We start from the raw sequence: 23,823 nt of genomic DNA, 5'->3' as shown, positions 1-23,823 counted from the left end.
GTACATATAAATATATATATTACTATTATGAAACATGGTTGTGAACTGCCTCTGAATTTAAATCTCAGAATAGGCTTTATTTCATATACAAATCAGAATTTAATGAAATAGTATGAATTGAAGAATATATAGGTAATGGCTTTTGTTTGTTGCCTTTGGAAGTAACAATGTCATTGACATATGCATATTTATATTAAACTGGATTTTCTCTATCATTATGCTAAATATTGTTAGTTTATGATGGCCGATTAATTCTATTTCATTAACTTAAGAAGTCACATTTATGAACAGTTATGTTGAGAGGTTTGAAGAGATGATAATAATGAAATAATAATCCATGATGTCTTGCACTGCTAATTAGTGGGTGATTTTTGCAAACCTCTGTTCATGCAAATATTTTCATCATTCTTTCAAATGAATCTGTAAGTTAAACATGAAAGTACACCTTACTCACCTGTAAATCTTGAAACAAATAGGTAATTTTACTGTGGGTACTTCTAAAAAAATTCTCATTTTATATTGGAGTGTAGTTGATTAACAATGTGCTAGTTTCAGTTGTGCAGCAAAGGGATTCAGTAATATGTATACCTGTATCTATTCTTTTTCAAATTCTTTTCCCATTTAGATTATTACAGAGTACTGAGCAAAGTTCCTTGTGCTCTACAGTAGGTCCTTGTTGGTTATCTGTTTTAAATATAGCAGTGTGTACATGTCGGTCCCAAACTTTAATAAGTATTTGGTTGATGATTAAAGCAGTTATAAGCTATTCTGTAGGCATGGTCTTTTCTTAGAGCAACCATAAGCTGTGTCATAAACAGTTGTTTCTCAGCTGAGCATCAATCCTTTCCATTTGTTCCTGAGACATGAACTCATTTTTAAATTAATAATTCTATCAAAAGTAACTCTAACATCTGAAGAATTAATCCTGTAGGTGCTTTCTTTTTCTTTTCAAAGCCTTTTTTTTTTTTTTTTTTTTTTTTGGTCATTTTAGGCCCAGGTTTGGGCATACCTATAACTGTTTATTTTCACAGTGCTGGTACTTTTTAGACACGTCTTAGGAGTTTTCTATTTTCACCCATCTAATCTTGAAATCTGTTCCATTCTCCTCTAATTCTTTAGGCCTCCACTTTCCAGGTTCTACCTCCAACTTTTCCTTATATGACCCTGCTTTTCCACTTCATTTTTCAAACTTACTTTGCCTCTGCAATATCTCATAATCCAAATTTGGTGTGTTCTTTTCAAATGATGTCCTACTTTAGGGCAAAGCATCTTTCTCGTATTTTTTATGATGAGTACTGCTTCAAATGCCAGTTTAGGTTCAAATTATCCTCCACCCACCCCCAACATTTTCTTTGTTTCCTCTGAGGATTCCTATGTATTGCCAACATCTGTTTCTTTTTGCATGATAATCATATCAACTCTGCTTATAAAATTTAAAATTTTAGTTTGAAACCAAATGTAGAATGAAAAGAATTTTCCCCAGGTAAACACTTTTTTTGTGATTATTTCTCATGAAAAAGCTGATTCTGAATGTATATGTAATTATATATAGGGAGGTACAAATGGAAATTGAACATGTGAGCTGATTAATTGTGGCATGTCAATCATCTTTTGAGTTTTCTACTGTTCATGCCTATGGAGATAATGCCATTTTGTTAGATTAAGCATCATTCAGGGTTCTTAGGCAAAAAAGATTGATCTCCATATTATTTAACCGAAGTACTAGTTTCTTCCTTCCAGATCTTGCATGGGTGCCTCTACTAGATGCAGAAACCTAGCTGCAAGGGAGTGTGAAAAATGTGACTTTAAACTTTTCATCCTTTCTATAATAGGAAGAAATGACAGAAAGTGGTTTGACTGACTGAAGAGCCACTATCAGCTACAACTTTGCAATAAAGATTATAAATGGAATTCCTAAGAACATAGTATTGAAAAGACAATCATCCAATTTTAGTAATGGCATTTAAAGTAGCCATGATAAATATTGTTTTGCAAAATGATTTATGTGATACATAGTATAGAAATTGTGAAATATTTTAAATGATGGGTTAAACTATAGGGTAATATCAGAAACTTGAATAGATTCACCATACTCTTTTATGAGGCCTTCTTAAGTGCAGGGGAAAATTTTTGATAAGTAAATCAGTGAGGACATTCACGGGTGTACTCAGGACCACAGATAAATAAATTTTGAGCTAGCTTGGTTGCCTTTCATGATTGAAAGTTTACAGAATGATTGTTTGATAATAATTAGGGAGATTAGACTAGGAAGAATGAAAGCAAATTATAAATTATTACTGTATAAGAAATAAATTAAAAATTCAAAGTAGAGATTGAGATAAATTTTATTGCAAAATATGTCTTGTCATTTGCAAAGGTGTTTATTATTATCAAGGTTTAGAAAATATAGTCCCTGTAACTTTAATGTTAGTTTTCTTTCCTGCATGATAACTTTTTAAAAATAAAAGTCTATCCTTTATTATTGGAGCACTGGTCCCTGTAGCTACTTTGACTTTTGCTTTCTCAGGTCTAGCTTTTATCTCCTAAGCTACTAGACTGCAGCTCACAGAATCAGAATCAAGGGTGACAGGTAGGGTGGTGATAGTGGATAGAAATAGGACTCGGGCATCTTTATTTTAAAATATTCCTCAGGTGGTTCTCATTGCACATCCAGAGTTGAAAACTTCTGTCAAAGACACATATAAAAGTCTAATATTCTCTTTACTGAATTCAGGGGGAAATGTTCATATTCCAACCATGTCACAGTTCAGTGTATACAAATCAGTTTCTACAAGTGTTTAATTCCCCCTGTTAAGGTCACAAGGGAATGTATAATACATTTTAGAAAGATAACTATAAAACATATTCTTTTTCTCTTCTGTTTTAGTACTTATTGAAGTGAATCACAGGTATCTAGAAAATTAGACTGTCCATAAATATCAGTTCTCTGATTGCGCCCTTTATGTGAACATTGATTCTAGAAATACTTTAAATGTATTAGCAGACTCTCTTTTTCTTATATCCATGTACTGTGAAATATCTTGCATTTATTTTACAATCTTTTATTCCTTTGTCCTTCAGTGTGGGCATAGTAGATTTTAAATATGATTATAAAATCTGGAGAATTGAACACTTTCATTTTTCTTTAGGAGCATTTTTTTTTAAATAAAAGTATTTCATGTTTTTTTTTATAAATTATGTAGGCATTAATTTTTTTTTTAAAAGACAGCTTTTGTTTAGCATTTGATCTTTTAATGCTGTGCCAGAAAAAGGAAGAAAATTGTATTTTGTGACTGTTAAGGTGGGTATTATTTTTGGTTATATTTAATAGAAGTATTTGCACTTTGGCCAAGTAATAATAATGAATTCAAATAATAATGAATAATGGTATGCCTACAGGACCTTTTTCTTGTGATAAAGTACATACTATATAATCTTTTATGATTTAAATATTTACATTTAAGCTGAATTCTTTTATTGAGTAGCACAGTTAAATGTGTGTTAAATGTCAATATGAATTTTAACCCTCTTCAATTTAAGGCTTGTTTTCTGTTTTTTCACTCTTCAGTCTGTTCATCTTAACATTTTTCAAATATGCCAATAAGCTATAAATTTCCCCAAGTGACTCAGTATGCCCCCGATTGGAAAAAAAAAAAGAAGTCTCATGGATATATGTGTGTGTGTGTGTGTGTGTGTGTAACGTATATACATACACATATATATTATATATAATATTTATTTTATGAATATATATGTACATATTTGAAAACAGTGAACCATAGGTCACTGCACCTGAGCACATGGTTATTCTCTAAGCCTTATGCAGAAGTCAGGTGGGTAATTCCCTGACCTGTGTGCTTTATTGACTGCACTGTAAGAGAAGTTTCCCTGCTTCTCCAGAGAGCTTGTCACACTTGGAAATCACCAAGTTCATTTGCTGTTCTGTGCCTTCGCTATCTACATAAGATGGAAATATCTATGTTTAATAATTTAAATACACTTCAGCTACGAAGGTTTAAAATAAATAGCTCTATTGTGAAGACTCCTATTATTTACCACTACTTCTTCCCATCGTCACTGTCTATCAGTTAACAAGAAATTATCCAAATGCATATGTTGAGTTTCATATCTCACATGTAGTCATGTTCTATTTCCCATTATACTGTCTGCTTAATCAGTTTCTCATATGATGTGTGTACTATGTGTTTCCTAATTCATACATACCTATTTGTAGTTCTTCCCCTAATACCACCTGCACCTGGCGAAATATGTGACTTTTGTGGAAGAAAAGAGTGATAGTGTTTCACTCTGTATTATGAAACCTTAATTTATAAAGAATGTTTAAATGTAACTCTGAATTCTTTTCATTATTAACTGTTTTCTTTATTTAATAGTTGTTAATTATATTCTTAGAGATAATCTCAATGTATATTAAATATATAATTACGTGTTTTCACAAAAGATCTTATGACTTTTTAGAATTACATATTCTGTATCTAGTTCCTGGAATTTCTCTAGATTTCCCTTAAGGGGTGAATTATTTCTCCCCCAGCCCTCACATTTTATATTTTACTTCATTGCAATGGCACTTACAGTGATTGCTTACAATCATATTCTTATATCCCATATCCCCTCCCTCTTGCATCTCCCTCCCACCCTCCTTTTCAAATGATTCAATTTATCACCGTATAGACTTTTATAATTATACCTAATGAAATATTTTAAAGAGAGTTTTAACTCATCTTATGGTAGTACCTCTCCCATCTAGCGCTTCTAAAAATACTTTTTAAGATTTTTTTTGTTGGTGTTATACCAGATCATAGCTCTATTTACTTAATAGAGTTCTAGCCTTCACTGCACATGGATGAGTCTCTTTGAAGCACACTTCTTCAGTAATGAAAACTCACTGATTTTTTTCCCCTTTTCATAGCTTTTTTCTTTTATTACTATATTGATCTTCCAATATCTTGGAACTTTAAATCCTATATTTTTATATCATGTGTAATTCATCTGTTTTCTCATCTAAGACACCTAATCAATCTTTACCTGATTACAACATTTCAGCATTGTTCCTATTCTTTTCACTTAGGAGTAGTTATTCTCACTTGCTCAGGGATATCATTTTCAATGCTTGCATCCTAAATCTCACATAATCCCTTTGGATTTTGTCTTTTTGTAGTGACCTCACTTTATAAGGTTTTTGTTCAGGTAATGTACTTGAAATGAAGCAAACACTTTATCAGTTCTACTTAGTTGTTTCTTTATTTTGTTAAAGATTTTCCTCAGTCAAAAGACAGAAACAGAAAAAATATTATAGTTGTAATACTTCTTAACTAGACTAGAAGGTGGGGGAACTGGGATGGAAACCTATGGGAGTAATACTGCTTTTTATAGGTACAGGAGCATTTGTCTCTCTAAATCATTCTAAATAAGGACCTGCTTTTAGAAGAAGCAGCTACTGATCTTCATTTATTTCTTTTTGGCAATATTCTGCAGTTTCTTCTCTCCCTTGTGTTAAGTATTACAGAAGTGAATGTAATTCTAATTGTTGTTAAATCAGGAGCAAAGTAGCCATGAGTACTATACCTCAAAATTAATCTCTTTCTATTCCATACATTGGTGCCCTTTATGCAAAAGTTTGATATAATTTGGTATGATACTTTTTGTCATTACAAATTTATTTTTCATAGCTAGTATACTTAATCTTTTCTTTTAAGGAAAGTTTTTTTTCTTTAATTAGTGGCTTCGTTTTTGTTAGTGAAATCCTTTAACTCTTCCTAATCAAGCTGTTGTTATAGGATTTAACCTTGGAAAATTTATTATTAAAGAAAAAAAAAACCTGAATTGTGATGGCATGTTTTAAAATAAATTTTATACAAAGCAAAAATAATGGGAGCCAGTGAAAATTCATCAATAGGTTATTTTTTTTCATCAATAGGTTATTGCTTTTGAAGTTCAACTGATTTGTTTCTTTTCTTCATCAAGCTACTAGCAAGGATATTGCCTTTTCTTTCTCTGCTTTTGGATAGTGTCCAGTATCCAAAGAGCTTAGGGGGCTTAATCTAATCGCTCAATCTCTTTTTCACTTCCCTCAATCCCTGAACATTGTAGATGTAAAGGACATCATCAGGATATGACAACTTTTTATGATAACTATATGCACATGGCTTGTGTCAGGTTGTTTGTTTAATTGAAATTATGAAGTAAATTATGAAACAAAGATGGAGACCTCCAAAATGTATGAACTTTAATATCTAGAAAAAATTAAATGAAATTTAAAAATTTTCAAGAGACAGAGTAATTTTATTTGGTTACTATAGCAGGCTCAATATCTAAATAATGGTAATGTCAATTATAGCTCATATATAACCCCAGTTTATATAATTTTACCGATCAATTATATGTAGTTTTTTTTTTCGTAAATATTATTATTTTTTATTAGTTTCTGCTTTATAACAAAGTGAATCAGTCATACATATACATCTGTTCCCACATCCCTTCCCTCATGCATCTCCCTCCCTCCCACCCTCCCCATCCCACCCCTCCAGGCGGTCACAAAGCACCGAGCTGATCTCCCTGTGCTCTGCGGCTGCTTCCCACTATCTATCTACCTTACGTTTGGTAGTGTATATATGTCCATGCCTCTCTTTCGCTTTGTCACAGCTTACCCTTCCCCCTCCCCATATCCACAAGTCCATTCTCAAGTAGGTCTGTGTCTTTATTCCTGTTTTACCCCTAGGTTCTTCATGACATTTTTTTTAAAAATTCCGTATATATGTGATAGCATACAGTATTTGTCTTTCTCTTTCTGACTTACTTCACTCTGTATGACAGACTCTAGGTCTATCCATCTCATTACAAATAGCTCAGTTTCGTTTCTTTTTATGGCTGAGTAATATTCCATTGTATATATGTGCCACATCTTCTTTATCCATTCATCCGATGATGGACACTTAGGTTGTTTCCAGCTCCGGGCTATTGTGAATAGAGCTGCAATGAACTATATGTAGTTTTAAGAAAGTATATCCACAAAGTGATCATTCGTATATCAGGACCTTATTATTATTAGAAAACTGCCATGATACTTTTATTGGTTTCTTGGTTTTCTTTTCTCATTAATTGAAATATAAACTCAAGTTCACAATGAAATAAATAGCCTTTTAATATCAGATAGTGTTTCTGATATTCCTAATTAAAAATGCAGAATGAAAAATTAGTATTATTATTGACAACTGATCATCTATTTATTTAAATAGTCCCATCTCTGTTTTTTTTAAATTAATTTTATTGGAGATTAGTTGTTTTGCAATGTTGTGTTAGTTTCTGCTGTAAAGCAAAGTGAATCAGCTATATGTATACATACATCCCCTCTTTTTTGGATTTCCTTCCCATTTACGTCACCACAGAGCACTGTGTAGAGTTTCCTGTGCAATACAGTGGGTTCTCATTAGTTATCAGTTTTATACATAGTAGTGTATATATGTCAATACCATTCTCCCAGTTCATCCCACCTCCCTTTACCCCCCGGTAGCCATACATCCATTCTCTATGTCTGTGTCTATTTCTGCTTTGCAAATAAGTTCATCTGTATCGTTTTTCTAGATGCTACATATAAGTGATATTATATGATGTTTGTTTTTCTCTTTCTAACTTACTTCATTCACTCTGTATGACAGTCTCGAGGGCTGTTCATGTCTCTGCAAATTGCGCAAGTTCGTTCCTTTTTATGGCTGAGTAATATTCCATTGTATATACGTACCACATCTTCTTTATCCATTCCTCTGTCGATGGACATCAGGTATTAGGTAGAAAAAAATAGATCCTTAGCTTCTCCTTTTGGAAAATTTAGAGCTTTTATTTGCATCATGTAAAGACTGACTCTTTTTTGTTCAACCCCTGAAAATAATTACACGGGAGTAGGCTAGCAGTAAAAACTGCATATTACAAATTCACTTTTTTGAAGGCCCTCCTATCAGTTCTGAAGCTCAGCAACTTTTATTCTGAATGAGTTTGCTTTTCCTGAGAATTGTCAAGGACTTACTTTGTTTAATGACTGTCACTGAAATGTGTTGTTATATGTTTGTCTACTTTTTGGGAGTAGGAAGTTAATAAGAGATAAAATGTGTTATTTAGACTACTCATTAAGATAACTTTTTCAACTCTTTCTGTCACTGACAAGATTTAAATAAATTTAAGTACATTACATTTTATTCTTAGAAGAGTGATTGCCTCCATTTTTTTCTTTATTTCTATATAGTTTCCTATGGTGGTTGCACAAATTTGGTGTCTTTAAACAACAGAAATTTTTTCTGTCACAGTTTTGGAAGCCAGAAGTTAAAAATCAGTATCACTGGGCTGAAATCAAGGTGTTGGCAGGAACATACTCCCTCTGGGGAGAATCTGTTCCTTTCTATTTCCAGCTTCTGGTGGCTGCTGACATTCCTTGGCTAGTGTCTGCATCACTCCAGTCTTTGCCTCTTTGGTTACATTGCTTTTTTCTCTTCTGTCTATGTGTAAAATATCCCTCAGCCTCCTCCTTATAAGGATATATGTGATTGCCCTCCTGGAAAATCTGAACAATCTTTCCATTTTAAGATCTTTAATTACATCTGCAAAGACCCATTTTTTGCTATATAAATTATCATTCACAGATTTTAGAGAAGTAGGATATGAACATATGAAATGAGAGGACATTTTTCAGCCTCTCAAAATGATAAAGAGATTCTTTCTTAAGTAACCTTACTGAATCTTAAAATTGTCCCAAGCAAGGATAACAAACAAAAAAACTGAAAAAATTTATACTCGTATGTCCTTTTTTCTTTTTTTTAATTTTTAAATATTTTTGGCTGTGCTGTGGCATGCGAGATCTTAGTTCCCCCTGCAGTGGAAGCATGGAGTCCTAACCACTGGACCACCAGGGAATTCCCTACGTCCTATTTATTATTATTTTGTTTTTGTGGTACGCGGGCCTCTCACGGCTGTGGCCTCTCCCGTTGCGGAGCACAGGCTCCGGATGCACAGGCTCAGCGTCCATGGCTCACGGGCCCAGCTGCTCCGCGGCATGTAGGATCTTCCTGGACCAGGGCACAAACCCATGTCCCCTGCATCGGCAGGCAGACTCTCAACCACTGTGCCACCAGGGAAGCCCTATGTCGTATTTTTTAACAAAGGTTAGTCATAAAATTTTAGTTGAATTAAATAGAGATTTAAGAACTTCTTTTTAAATTATATTAAGGTATTTAAAGTTTTAATAATTATATCTATGCATTAAAAATAATGTTTATGTTATGTTAATTGTAAATATTAAAAGCACATATTTATTTCTTCAGGATTCTGGTCAGTGGTAGAACCATCAGATTCTCCTCTGGAATATCACTTATTTTCCTACTTAATTATAAACTTGTGATGACTTTTTCTAATGCTCTGTTTTATTTTTGTCCCACTCACTTCTAAAAATTACTTAAAAGTATATGTTCTATACATATGTATTTCTTTCTCTATATATACACACGTATTTTTTTAGTCACATTTTAAACACACACAACAGAATACTGATATTTAGCATTGCATGTTGGTATGACTGTACCCATTGTTTTAAAAATATGTATATAATATCAATTATATATTTTACATATTATATACTTATGCACATATTACATATAATATCAATTACATTAGTTATTATTATATAAATTAGAGGTAATTTAAAAGAGGAGGAGATAACATTGCTTCATAAATTCGAAATCACTTTGATTGCTTATTTATTTTGACCTGTACCCTACTAAATAGTTATCTTTATTAATTTTTTTTCCTTCATAACATGTTGTTGTGATTTTGGTAGTATAATCTGGGCAAGTCGAATTATATTTTTCTTTTTTTTTTTGCATCTTTATTGGAGTATAATTGCTTTACAATGGTGTGTTAGTTTCTGCTTCATAACAAAGTGAATCAGTTATACATATACATATGTTCCCATATCTCTTCCCTCTTGTGTCTCCCTCCCTCCCACCCTCCCTGTCCCACCCCTCTCGGTGGTCACAAAGCACCGAGCTGATCTCCCTGTGCTATGTGGCTGCTTCCCACTAGCTATCTATTTTACATTTGGTGGTGTATATATGTCCATGCCACTCTCTCGCTTTGTCACAGCTTACCCTCCCCCCTCCCCATATCCTCAAGTCCATTCTGTGTCTTTATTCCTGTCTTACCCCTAGGTTCTTCATGACATTTTTTTTTCTTAAATTCCATATATAAGTGTTAGCATACAGTATTTGTCTTTCTCTTTCTGACGAATTATATTTTTCAATATCTGTGCCTTTTCTCTTCATCTTCTACACATTCAGTCTTGAAACCCAGAGTTACATGCAATACCATTTCCAGAGTATCCTATCACTTCTAACCAGCTGAACACATCCACTGTTTTCATATAAAATTGTTGGCCACCTAAGGAGCATCTTATCTCAGTGATTTTTTGGTCCAAAGGAACAATAGTCTTTGTCAAGAACCATTTCTAAAAGATATTCCTAGACTGAATGAATATACACACACAAACACAATTTTTTAGGTCTTCACTATTTTATCAAACTGTTTCTTATATTGCATATTTGAGTTTTAAATGTCATTTTCTAAATAAAATTTGACTTCTTACAGTTCACTAAGTCCATTTGACTTTTGCACAGGTAGAGGTTTATTTTATTCACTTCTTTATTTAATTTAATAATGTCTTTTGATGTTAACCTCCCATAAGTCAAAGAGATAATTTGGCTCATTAGAAAAGGAGCCTAATGACATTTTTACCATGTTAAAAAATGTTATAATCATACAAATTATCAATTTGCCCTACAAAAGTTCGTCATGATATTATTTTCATTAATATATTTCTTTAAAGTGATTTTATATATTTTTTATTGGAGTGATATGTTGTGATATTAATATACTTTTTATTTTTTTTGGCCACATGACTTGTGGGATCTGAGTTCCTTGACCAGGGATTGAACCTGAGCCTTCAGCAGTGAAAGCATGGAGTCCTAACCACTGGACCACCAGGGAATTCCCTAATATACTTTTTAAAGTTTTATTTTTAACAGTGTGTCAATATATTTAAAGTGTATGTATATACACACATATATATGGAACTTGGTAGCACAGGTCCACAAATATGTACACAATTGTATAATTCATCTATTTGCAATCCTTATCAGAATACTTACTTTTTTCTGATTTATAGAAGCTCTACAAAGTGAAATGAATTGATAACAATATAGAAAGATACAACTGGAAAATAAAAGCTATTAATAATTTCTCTATCTGTAGGCAACCACTTGTATATATTTACATTAGGAAGATGTAATACATTCTTTTTTATAACTTGAAAGAATTTTCTTGCAACCTTCAATATAATTCAGTGGTATAATTTTTAACAAGCATACACTATTCAGTCATTCACTTTTTGCTAATAAAAGTAACACTAAGATTAATAGATAAGAATATAGTTCTTTGAGCACTTCTCTGATTATTTCTACAGGGCAAACATCTATAATTAGAATTGCTGAGTCACTGAGAATTACTTTTTTTTGAATTTTTGATCATATTGCCAAATTGCTATTTAGAATGTTCATGCTATTTTATACTCATACTAGTAGTATATGAGACTTTCAGTTTGCTAGTACCAAGTGAACTCTTCTACCCATCAGCTATTAGAGTTACGATCATTGAAAGATCAATCAAGCTAGCACTTTCTTTTCAATTTGCTATATAGCATGTTCTATTTTGAGGTTGTAAATTAAATGATATAAAGTTTTATCTCAAAAATCTTTTGTCTGAATCTGAACTCAAGAGAGCACAAATTCAGTAAGTACACTCATCTCTCCCCTTTCTCCCCCCTAAAACATTTCAGGAGCAAAATTTAGTCCAGCAGGTTATATTTTTTACTCATTGGAAGGTCTCTCAAGTTTGGGTTATTTAGGTATACTATAATACTCTTAGTTGTTATCACAGCAACTTAGGAACAGTAAATCAAATGTGAGGTGAGGTGGGTACTGTTGGCAAGTGTGTTTATTAGTAAAATCTAGACTGCTATAGCAAAAATACATCCAAAATTCAGCAGCCTAAAGAACAGAGAAGTGAATTTACCATTTATGTAATGATTACAGTGAAGTGTTCTAGATGTGGTGGGAAGCTTTGTTTTATGTATCATTCAAGGATCCAGGCTCTGATTTTATTGCTAAGAAAAAAGGAAGGAATTAGATAATTAAAAGTTTCCACCCCAAGAAGCAAAATTAATAAAAATGATGAACAAAAATGTCTAATATAAAACACTAATAGAAATGAAGAAATAGAACTTTTGGTAACAAAAATATTGAAGTCATTCAAAATGAATAAGTCATCCATTGTCAGGTGTAGGATTTGATTTTGCCATACCTGCAAGCTCATAAGTTAACCTGTTACTGTTTCGTGGATTCTGGCAGAAAACACAGGACTCCTGAGTCAGAGATAAATGACTTTATTACTCATGGCACAGGATGTGCATCATACTTGCATTAGTTCCCCTTTTTTTCTAAGTCTTATAGGGGTGACACTATAGGGTCTAGATGGATGCCATGCACACAGCTAGTTTGCCTCATAGGTGAGGAGTATTTACCTTGGGGAATCATTTCTTTTATAGCAAGCAGTAAGGAAAACTGTCCATTGTCTTCAAGGGAGACATTATCTCATTCCTCAGGGTTGCTGGCTACTAACACAACTCTGAGAAATGGCCTCTGTCATCAATAGGACCTTATTGGTGTACCCAGCAAAACATGTAGGAGTGAGAAAAACCCATAGAAGGACTGTTCCTTCCAACTTCCGTCACTCAGTACCCTCTGAAGACATTCATGTGCACAGCAAGATAAATAAGTTAATGTTCCAAAGAATGTGAAAATTATATTCAGCATAAGGAAATTGTTCATGTTCTTTGCTTAAAGTTTCAAATATTCTCTCTGCCAGCAGACACCTTGAAAAATACTTATTGGTTCATGATCATCCTTTAGAGGGGTTGTAGAGCCATTTGCAAAAAAGAGAAAAGATAGATGGATGGATTAGGCAGGGTGCTATCCATTGAAAACTGATTTCTGGTATTTTATTTCCCCATAACCTGTCCTGGGTTGATGAGTGAGTAAAAAGCCTTTTTTCAAATATATCACTGTGTGTATTATACTAGAAATGTATGTGACTTAAGGGATATATTTTGGGGGATAAAACACTCTGGGACTGGGTTGATCCTATTCATTCACATTTTGTGATGACTATTTGAATAATAGAAACAGTTGTGATACGCTTTAATAAGTGGGAGGCATAACTAAGGAGATAGAATTGAGGTCATGTAAGTTAGATGTTCCTTTTCACCACTCACCTGCCCCCTCCACCTTAAATCATGATTTATTCTTTTTCTGTATCTGAAGGAAGTGCCATTAAAGCCTGTTAAGAAAAAGGAAGTGAGTATCAGAAGCGCTGCTTAGCTTTTGGTTCTGCCAGTTGGTGACTTTGGAACTTCTGGCTACTCACTTAATATTTGGGTTATAAAGATTCTCTGGGAGACTTCCGGGGAAGATGGCGGAAGAGTAAGACGTGGAGATCACCTTCCTCCCCACAGATACACCAGAAATACAGCTACACGTGGAACAACTCCTACAGAACACCTACTGTATGCTGGCAGAAGACCTCAGACCTCCCAAAAGGCAAGAAACTCCCCACGTACCTGGGTAGGGCAAAGCGGAGAGATTCCCGCACAGAGGATTGGTGCCAACCGGCACTCACCAGCCCGAGAGGCTTGTCTGCTGGGAGATGAGGCTCGGGCTTCAGTCGGAGTGCAGGGAGAGGACTGGGGTTGGCGGCGTGAACACAGCCTGAAGGGGCTAATGTGCCACAGCTAGCCGGGAGGGAGTCCGGAAGAAAGTTTGGACCTGCCGAAGAGGCAAGAGACTTTTTCTTCCCTCTTTGTTTCCTGGTGTGTGAGGAGAGGGGATTAAGAGCGCTGCTTGGAGGAGCTCCAGAGACGGGCGCGAGCCGCGGCTGAAAGCGCGGACCCCAGAGACGGGCGTGGGACGCTGGGGCTGCTGCCGCCGCAGGGAGGCCTGTGTGCAAGCTCAAGTCATTGTCCACGCCCCCCATCCGGGAGCCTGTGCAGCCTGTCACTGCCGGGGTCCCGGGATCCAGGGACAACTTTCCTGGGAGAACTCACGGCACGCCTCGGGCTGGTGCAATGTCATGCCGGCCTCTGCCGCTGCAGGCTCCACCCGCACTCCATGCCCCTCCATGCCCCCCGGGCTGAGTGACCCAGAGTCCCCAAAGTGGCTACTCCTTTAACCCTGTCCTGTCTGAGCGAAGAACAGACACCCTCCGGCGACCTACACGGAGAGGCGGGGCCAAATCCAAAGCTGAGACCCGGGAGGTGTGAGAACAAAGAAGAGAAAGGGAAATCTCTCCCAGCAGCCTCAGAAGCAGCGGATTAAAGCTCCACAATCAACTTGATGTACCCTGCATCTGTGGAATACATGAATAGACAACGAATCATACGAAACTGAGGAGCCAGGAGTCAGTGCTGTGCCTCTGAGGTGTGAGAGCCAACTTCAGCACACTGGTCCACAAGAGACCTCCCAGCTCCACATAATATCAAACGGCAAAAATCTTCCAGAGATCTCCATCTCAACACCAGCACCCAGGTTCACTCAACGACCAGCAAGCTACAGTGCTGGACACCCTATGCCAAACAACGAGCAAGACAGGAACAAAACGCCACCCATTAGCAGAGAGGCTGCCTAAAATCATAAAAAGTCCACAGACACCCCAAGATACACCAACAGACGTGGACCTGTCGACCAGAAAGACAAGATCCAGCCTCATCCACCAGAACACAGGCACTAGTCCCCTCCACCAGGAAGCCTACACAACCCACTAAACCAACCTTAGCCACTGGGGACAGACACCAAAAACAACGGGAACTGTGAACCTGCAGCCTGCAAAAAGGAGACCCAAAGCACAGTAAGATAAGCAAAATGAGAAGACAGAAAAACACACAGCAGGAGGAGGAGCAAGATAAAAACCCACCAGACATAACAGATGAAGAGGAAATAGGCAGGCTACCTGAAAAAGAATTCAGAATAATGATAGTAAAGATGATTCAAGATTCTATTTCCAAGATCAAAAATCTTGGAAATAGAATAGACAAAATGCAAGAAACAGTTAACAAGGACCTAGAAGAACTAAAGATGAATCAAGCATCAATTAAAAACACAATAAATGAAATGAAAAATACTCTAGATGGGATCAATAGCAGAATAACTGAGGCAGAAGAACGGATAAGTGAGGTGGAAGATAAAATAGTGGAAATAACTGATGCAGAGCAAAGTAAAGAAAAAAGAATGAAAAGAACAGAGGACAGTCTCAGAGACCTCTGGGACAACATTAAACGCACCAACATTCGAATTATAGGGGTTCCAGAAGAAGAAGAGAAAAAGAAAGGGACTGAGAAAATATTTGAAGAGATTATAGTTGAAAACTTCCCTAATATGGGAAAGGAAATAGTTAATCAAGTCCAGGAGGCACAGAGAGTCCCATACAGAATGAATCCAAGGAGAAATATGCAAAGACACATATTAATCAAACTGTCAAAAATTAAATACAAAGAAATCATATTAAAAGCAGCAAGGGAAAAACAACAAATAACACACAAGGGAATCCCCATCAGGTTAACAGCTGATCTCTCAGCAGAAACTCTACAAGCCAGAAGGGAGTGGCAGGACATAATTAAAGTGATGAAGGAGAAAAACCTGCAACCAAGACTACTCTACCCAGCAAGCATCTCATTCAGATTTGATGGAGAAATTAAAATGTTTACAGACAAGCAAAAGCTGAGAGAGTTCAGCACCACCAAACCAGCTTTACAACAAATGCTAAAGGAACTTCTCTAGGCAAGAAACACAACAGAAGGAAAATACCTACAATAACGAACCCAAAACAATTAAGGAAATGGGAATAGGAACATACATATCATCCATTTACCTTAAATGTAAATGGACTAAATGCTCCCACCAAAAGACACAGAGTGACTGAATGGATACAAAAACAAGACCCATATATATGCTGTCTACAAGAGACCCACTTCAGACCTAGAGACACATACAGATTGAAAGTAAGGGGATGGAAAAAGATATTCCATGCAAATGGAAATCAAAAGAAAGCTGGAGTAGCAATTCTTATATCAGACAAAATCGACTTTAAAATAAACACTATTAGAAGAGACAAAGAAGGACACTACATAATGATAAAGGGATCAATCCAAGAAGAAGATATAACAATTGTAAATATTTATGCACCCAACATAGGAGCACCTCAATACATAAGGCAAATACTAACAGCCATAAAAGGGAAAATCGACAGTAACACATTCATAGTAGGGGACTTTAACACCCTACTTTCACCAATGGACAGATCATCCAAAATGAAAATAAGTAAGGAAACACAAGCTTTAAATGATACATTAAAGAAGATGGACTTAATTGATACTTATAGGACATTCCATCCAAAAACAACAGAATACACATTTTTCTCAAGTGCTCATGGAACATTATCCAGGATAGATCATATCTTGGGTCACAAATCAAGCCTTGGTAAATTTAAAAAAATTGAAATTGTATCAAATATCTTTTCCGACCACAATGCTATGAGACTAGACATCAATTACAGGAAAAGATCTGTAAAAAATACAAACACATGGAGGCTAAACAATACACTACTCAATAACGAAGTGATCACTGAAGAAATCAAAGAGGAAATAAAAAAATACCTAGAAACAAATGACAATGGAGACACGACAACCCAAAACCTATGGGACGCAGCAAAAGCAGTTCTAAGGGGGAAGTTTATAGCAATACAATCCTACCTCAAGAAACAGGAAACATCTTGAGTAAACAACCTGACCCTGCACCTAAAGCAATTAGGGATAGAAGAACCAAAATCCCCCAAAGTTAGCAGAAAGAAAGAAATCATAAAGATCAGATCAGAAATAAATGAAAAAGAAATGAAGGAAACAATAGCAAAGATCAATAAAACTAAAAGCTGGTTCTTTGAGAAGATAAACAAAATTGATAAACCATTAGCCAGACTCATCAAGAAAAAAAGAGAGAAGACTCAAATTAATAGAATTAGAAATGAAAAAGGAGAAGTTAACAACTGACACTGCAGAAATACAAAAGATCATGAGAGACTACTACAAGAAACTCTATGCCAATAAAATGGACAACCTAGAAGAAATGGACAAATTCTTAGAAATGCACAACTGGCCGAGACTCTATGAGGAAGAAATAGAAAATATGAATAGACCAATCACAAGCACTGAAATTGAAACTGTGATTAAAAATCTTCCAACAAACAAAAGCCCAGGACCAGATGGCTTCACAGGCGAATTCTATCACACATTTAGAGAAGAGCTAACAACTATCCTTCTCAAAATCTTCCAAAATATAGCAGAGGGAGGAGCACCCCCAAACTCATTCTACGAGACCACCATCACCTTGATACCAAAATCAGGCAAGGATGTCACAAAGAAAGAAAACTACAGGCCAATATCACTGATGAACATAGATGCAAAAATCCTCAACAAAATGCTAGCAAACAGAATCCAACAGCACATTAAAAGGATCATACACCATGATCAAGTGGGGTTTATTTGAGGAATGCAAGGATACTTCAATATACGCAAATCAGTCAATGTGATACACCATATAAACAAATTGAAGGAGAAAAACCATATGATCATCTCAATAGATGCAGAGAAAGCTTTCGACAAAATTCAACACCCATTTATGATAAAAACCCTGCAGAAAGTAGGCATAGAGGGAACTTTCCTCAAGATAATAAAGGCCATATATGACAAACCCACAGCCAACATCGTCCTCAATGGTGAAAAACTGAAACCGTTTCCACTAAGATCAGGAACAAGACAAGGCTGCCCATTCTCACCACTCTTATTCAACTTAGTTTTGGAAGTTTTAGCCACAGCAATCAGAGAAGAAAAGGAAATAAAAGGAATCTAAATTGGAAAAGAAGAAGTAAAGCTGTCACTGTTTGCAGATGACATGATACTATACATAGAGAATCCTAAAGATGCTACCAGAAAACTACTAGAGCTAATCAATGAATTTGGTAAAGTAGCAGGATAGAAAATTAATGCACGGAAATCTCTGGCATTCCTGTACACGAATGATGAAAAATCTGAAAGTGAAATCAAGAAAACACTCCCATTTACCATTGCAACAAAAAGAATAAAATATCTAGGAATAAACCTACCTAAGGAGACAAAAGACCTGTATGCAGAAAATTATAAGACACTGATGAAAGAAATTAAAGATGATACAAATAGATGGAGAGATATACCATGTTCCTGGATTGGAAGAATCAATATTCTGAAAATGACTCTACTACCCAAAGCAATCTATAGATTCAATGCAATCCCTATCAAACTACCACTGGCATTTTTCACAGAACTAGAACAAAAAATTTCAAAATTTGTTTGGAAACACAAAAGACCCCAAATAGCCAAAGCAATCTTGAGAACGAAAAACGGAGCTGGAGGAATCAGGCTCCCTGACTTCAGACTATACTACAAAGCTCAAGTAATCAAGACAGTGTGGTACTGGCACAAAAACAGAAAGATAGATCAATGGAACAGGATAGAAAGCGCAGAGATAAACCCATGCACATATCGTCAACTTATCTTTGATAAAGGAGGCAGGAATGTACAGTGTAGAAAGGACATCCTCTTCAATAAGTGGTGCTGGGGAAACTGGACAGGGACATGTAAAAGTGTGAGATTAGATCATTTCCTAACACCATACACAAAAATAAGCTCAAAATGGATTCAAGACCTAAATGTAAGGCCAGAAACTATCAAACTCTTAGAGGAAAACATAGGCTAAACACTCTATGATGTAAATCACAGCAAGATCCTTTTGGACCCACCTCCTAGAGAAATGGAAATAAAAACAAAGATAAACAAATGGGACCTAATGAAACTTCAAAGCTTTTTCACAGCAAAGGAAACTATAAACAAGACCAAAAGACAACCCTCAGAATGGGAGAAAATATTTGCAAATGAAGCAACTGACAAAGGATTAATCTCCAAAATGTATAAGCAGCTCATGCAGCTCAATAGCAAAAAAACAAACAACCCAATCCAAAAATGGGCAGAAGACTTAAATAGGCATTTCTGCAAAGAAGATATACAGACTGCCAACAAACACATGAAAGAATGCTCAACGTCATTAATCATTAGAGAAATGCAAATCAAAACTACAATGAGATATCATCTCACACCAGTCATAATGGCCATCATCAAGAAATCTAGAAACAATAAATGCTGGAGAGGGTGTGGAGAAAAGGGAACACTCTTGCCCTGCTGGTGGGAATGTGAATTGGTACAGCCACTATGGAGAACAGTATGGAGGTTCCTCAAAAAACTAAAAATAGAACTGCCATATGACCCAGCAATCCCATTACTATGCATATACCCTGAGAAAACCATAATTCAAAAAGAGACATGTACCAAAATGTTCATTGCAGCTCTATTCACAATAGCCCGGAGTTGGAAACAACCTAAGTGTCCATCATCAGATGAATGGATAAAGAAGATGTGGCACATATATACAATGGAATATTACTCAGCCTTAAAAAGAAACGAAACTGAGCTATTTGTAATGAGGTGGATAGACCTAGAGTCTGTCATACAGAGTGAAGTAAGTCAGAAAAAGAAAGACAAATACCGTATGCTAACACATATATATGGAATTTAAGAAAAAAAATGTCATGAAGAACCTAGGGTTAAAACAGGAATAAAGACACAGACTTACTTGAGAATGTACTTGAGGATATGGGGAGGGGGAAGGGTAAGCTGTGACAAAGCAAAAGAGAGGCATGGACATATATACAGTACCAAATGTAATGTAGATAGATAGTGGGAAGCAGCCGCATAGCACACGGAGATCAGCTCAGTGCTTTGTGACCGCCTGGAGGAGTGGGATAGGGAGGGTGTGAGGGAGGGATACGCAAGAGGGAAGGGATGGGGGAACAGATGTATATTTATGACTGATTCACTTTGTTATAAAGCAGAAACTAATAAAAAAAAATAATAATAAAAAAAACCAAAAAAGATTCTCTGGAATCAAGTGAGATATGACTATGAAAGCCCTTTCTAAACTATAAAACATTCTACAAATATTTAATGACCAAGAATTATGCATACTTGAGCTTTTCTCTATTAAAGGAGACCAAAGAATATGTTCTTTCTCAATGCTGAGAGCATGTTGATCATTCAGCATTCAGATCAGCTACTGATCTGAACATTTTTTGTCACACTCTACCTTCTCATAGAAGGTTTAATTAATTTAAAAAAATCTTAAAAAGCTATATTTTAGTCACTTGGAAGCTCTCTTCACTATTTAACCATGCTGATAAATTCAAAGCCCTCTATTCAGTATTAAGTCTAAACTGGTGGATTCCATAAAAGTTGCCTTTGCATTTTTATTGTTATTTTTTGTACTGATAGCAATAGTGATACTATTGGCAAATATAGGAATAAATGGTTAAAAAGGAAAATGTTTGGTTTCATATGATAAAGCATACTTGGAATAAGGTGTAGAAGAAATTGAGAAGTGGAAAATGTTTGTAGGGTAGTGTGTGTGTTTGTGTGTATAATACAATTATTAGTCAAAACACATGTTTTGTTTAATTGCTATGAAAAGGAAAAGGAAGAGGGTGATATAACTCATCACTTTTTTAAAAAATATAGTAGGATCAGTTCCTTCTGTTGATTGATTTATTGACAGTAGCTTCCAATAATATTCATAATGTATGCTTACTTTAATTAACTACTATAATGGTTGGTTGGCAATGATGAAAATTGCCAGAGAATCATAAAATATTCAAGCTGGAAATGACTTTGGGGATCATATACCATGGCAGATGAGGAGAGCAAAGTCCATAGAATTTAAACATCCTTAAGGTCACACATCTGGAAGGCAGTTTCAGTTTTAAGATCATTCCTCCTTTTCTTGTCACAGTGCTCATAGAATATCATGCGTCATCTTAGAGTTTTGAAAGTATTTTAAGGCAATAATATCTTGTTCTCTTTTTAGGTTGTCATTAGGAGTAAAAGTGGAGAGATCTTGTATCGTATTTCACCGTGGGCGAAGTATGTGACTCGTGACACTGAAAATGTGAATTATGATTGGGTACACTGGGATCCAGAACACCCATATAAAGTGAGAACAACAACTCTTTAAATAAATGCATGTTCCAATATTTCTAGGAAAATTAATTTTTACTTTTATAACTTTTATTTTAATGTTCAACTTCTCTCTTCACCACCGGTTTAATATTTTACATCATAGTGTACTCGTTTGCTATATATATATAGCAAACGAGTCCATCATCTGTAGTCAATAAAATATAAAAGTGAGTTTTTGTTTTATCGTGTGTTTCTGAAGTTGTGGGTGGGGGAAGAACACTAAATCTCTATGTACTGACCTATAAGGAATACTGATTTTTTAAAATTTTAACTACAATTTCTGATTAATCAAAGACTCTCCAGTGGTGTAATATTTCTCAGTGTCATGGGCTTGAAGCAGGATCAGTGTCCTGAGGAACAACGAATAGTCAAGATGTCTCATGAATGTATTAATTAGGGTAATTTTTAAGGCTGTCTTATTGATAAGAGTTACAGGTATCTTGGAGCTCACTTTTCTGTCCTTTAAGTTATCGAAGCTTGTTGATAAATGCTTTGCATTTAATAATTATGCATTTCACAGTTCTTATGTTTTCTCTAAGGCTTAGGCTCAAAATACATCTTCACTCAGTGATAAGGCATAAGCCATCGCATGACTACTCTTTTCAATAGGTCTATTACCATGATCCTAAAAAGGATTTTTTTTTCCAAAAGAAAGTTTAATGGAGGCAGCCAGTGCCTTTTATATGTGAAGGAGTTTCAAAGTGTTTGACTGAGTTAATTTGTCATTTCATTTAACATGCTTAATCTGTTAGTGTCATACCTGCATTTTTGGCTTAATTCTATATGTAATTTTAATATTCTGTAGTTTAAGCATTCCAAACCAAAGAAGCCAAGAGGTCTACGAATTTATGAATCTCATGTGGGAATTTCTTCCTATGAAGGAAAAATAGCTTCTTATAAACATTTTACATGCAATATAGTACCAAGAATCAAAGACCTTGGTAAGTAATAACTGTGATTTTTATTCAGATAAATTTTAATGAGTCTGTTCTCTTATTAGAGAAGCTAATTACAAGTGTCTCTTTTTTTGTGTTAAGAGATTAAATATGTAATAGAAATGCATGTTATTTTAGGCTTCTCAAATTGCCCTGTAATAGTGATAGCATAGAAAAGAGAAATGGAATAAGATAGAACATAAGAATTCAAGATATTATTCCAATTTCAATTTTAATTTTAATGTGAAATGATGGCTTCCAAAATTATAGATAAATACATAAGCATAATTACTTTTCTACAGGAGAGAATTTTTATCAATTTAAGTGGTCATTGATTATAGCCTGTTCGTTTTAGTTTGTTAGGGAAAAAAATCTTACATTTGTAAGGTGACTAGAACTCATTTTGTTTCAGAGTCATTGTATATATAGTTCCTGTCTGGATGACTTCTTAGACAGATATTTGTGGTTCATCTTTCTGTGTGAGTCACATTGGTCTAGGTGTTTGTATATTGGACTCTAATGACACAAACCCTGTCTTCATGGGAACAAGCAGGAGAGTGAATAGTGTACTGCTGAATTATTGATTCAGAATGCTTTAGATCTGTTATTTTCTTTTTATAGGTAATGCTTTTTATCATTTCTCAGCATATTAGCACCTGCTCCAGTGGCTAGGCAGGAAGATAAACTACATTTAATTAGTCTGCTTTTGGTAGGCAGTCCACATTTTGGCTAGAGGAAAAGTTTTTCATGGTTGAAATTTTTAGTTATATAAGGGATCTTGATTATCTGAGATGGTGAGTTCAGGTTCCAGAAACCAAAATTAATTAAATGTTTGGATAATTTAATATAAATTATATTTAATAAATATTAATGTTGTTATACTTGAGATGGTCCCTCATTTCATACTGTAAAAATTTTTTATGACCTGGATCTTGCAGAAGTTTCAGCAGAACAAGGATTTTCTTATTCATGTTTGTGTTTGAATTACCTAGCCCAGTACTCTGACCATAAGTAAGTTTAGGAATGGTGAATGACATAAAATGTATAATAAAAGCTATAAATTGTTACTTGTTCAGAAGAATAATATTGGTTATATAATACAGAAATAAACTACAAACTCTGTATTTTGTGACTAAGTATTATACTTGATTTATATTATTGAGCAGTAGTTTATATACATATTTCTACCAGGCCTGATAGAGTTAATTTGTTTCTTTTTTTAACAATAAAACCAACAGTAATAACTTTTCAACAGATTCTGAATCATGGAGTTTATGTTATCCTTTAAACTTACGAATCCTCAGTTCTGAACATGAATTCGTAATTGTTCCAATATTAATTATGTACTAAAATATGTGCACAAGAAGTTATATTGACATGAATTAGACTTTGAGAACAGAATAGGAATATTTTCTTTGCATGTTGCAGAAGGCAATTAAATCATATTTGAAAATTTTACCATATTTTACTTCGAAGAAAATGATTTTTTTAGTTTTTTAAAAGACCAAAGTTTCTTTTACTCTGATTATTTGCTTACATTAAAAACACATTAATAGGGGCTTCCCTGGTGGC

At 34.9% G+C, this 23,823-nt stretch overlaps 1 protein-coding gene across 1 annotated transcript in view; it reads left to right on the top strand.

The window, feature by feature from the left end:
* Positions 1-23,823, top strand: part of GBE1 (1,4-alpha-glucan branching enzyme 1) — a 296,584-nt gene that overhangs the window by 130,533 nt on the left and 142,228 nt on the right. The window contains exons 4-5 of the mRNA XM_081235731.1: positions 21,165-21,290; positions 22,122-22,257. Of these exons, the coding sequence (XP_081091857.1) occupies positions 21,165-21,290; positions 22,122-22,257 (262 nt within the window). The remainder of the gene's footprint in view (positions 1-21,164; positions 21,291-22,121; positions 22,258-23,823) is intronic.

Source organism: Mesoplodon bidens (genome assembly GCF_964165515.1).
Source record: "Mesoplodon bidens genome assembly, chromosome: 5".
NCBI classification, from domain to species: domain Eukaryota; kingdom Metazoa; phylum Chordata; class Mammalia; order Artiodactyla; family Ziphiidae; genus Mesoplodon; species Mesoplodon bidens.
The sequence above is the reverse complement of the archived record's forward strand: the minus strand, read 5'-3'. Positions and strand labels throughout refer to the sequence as shown.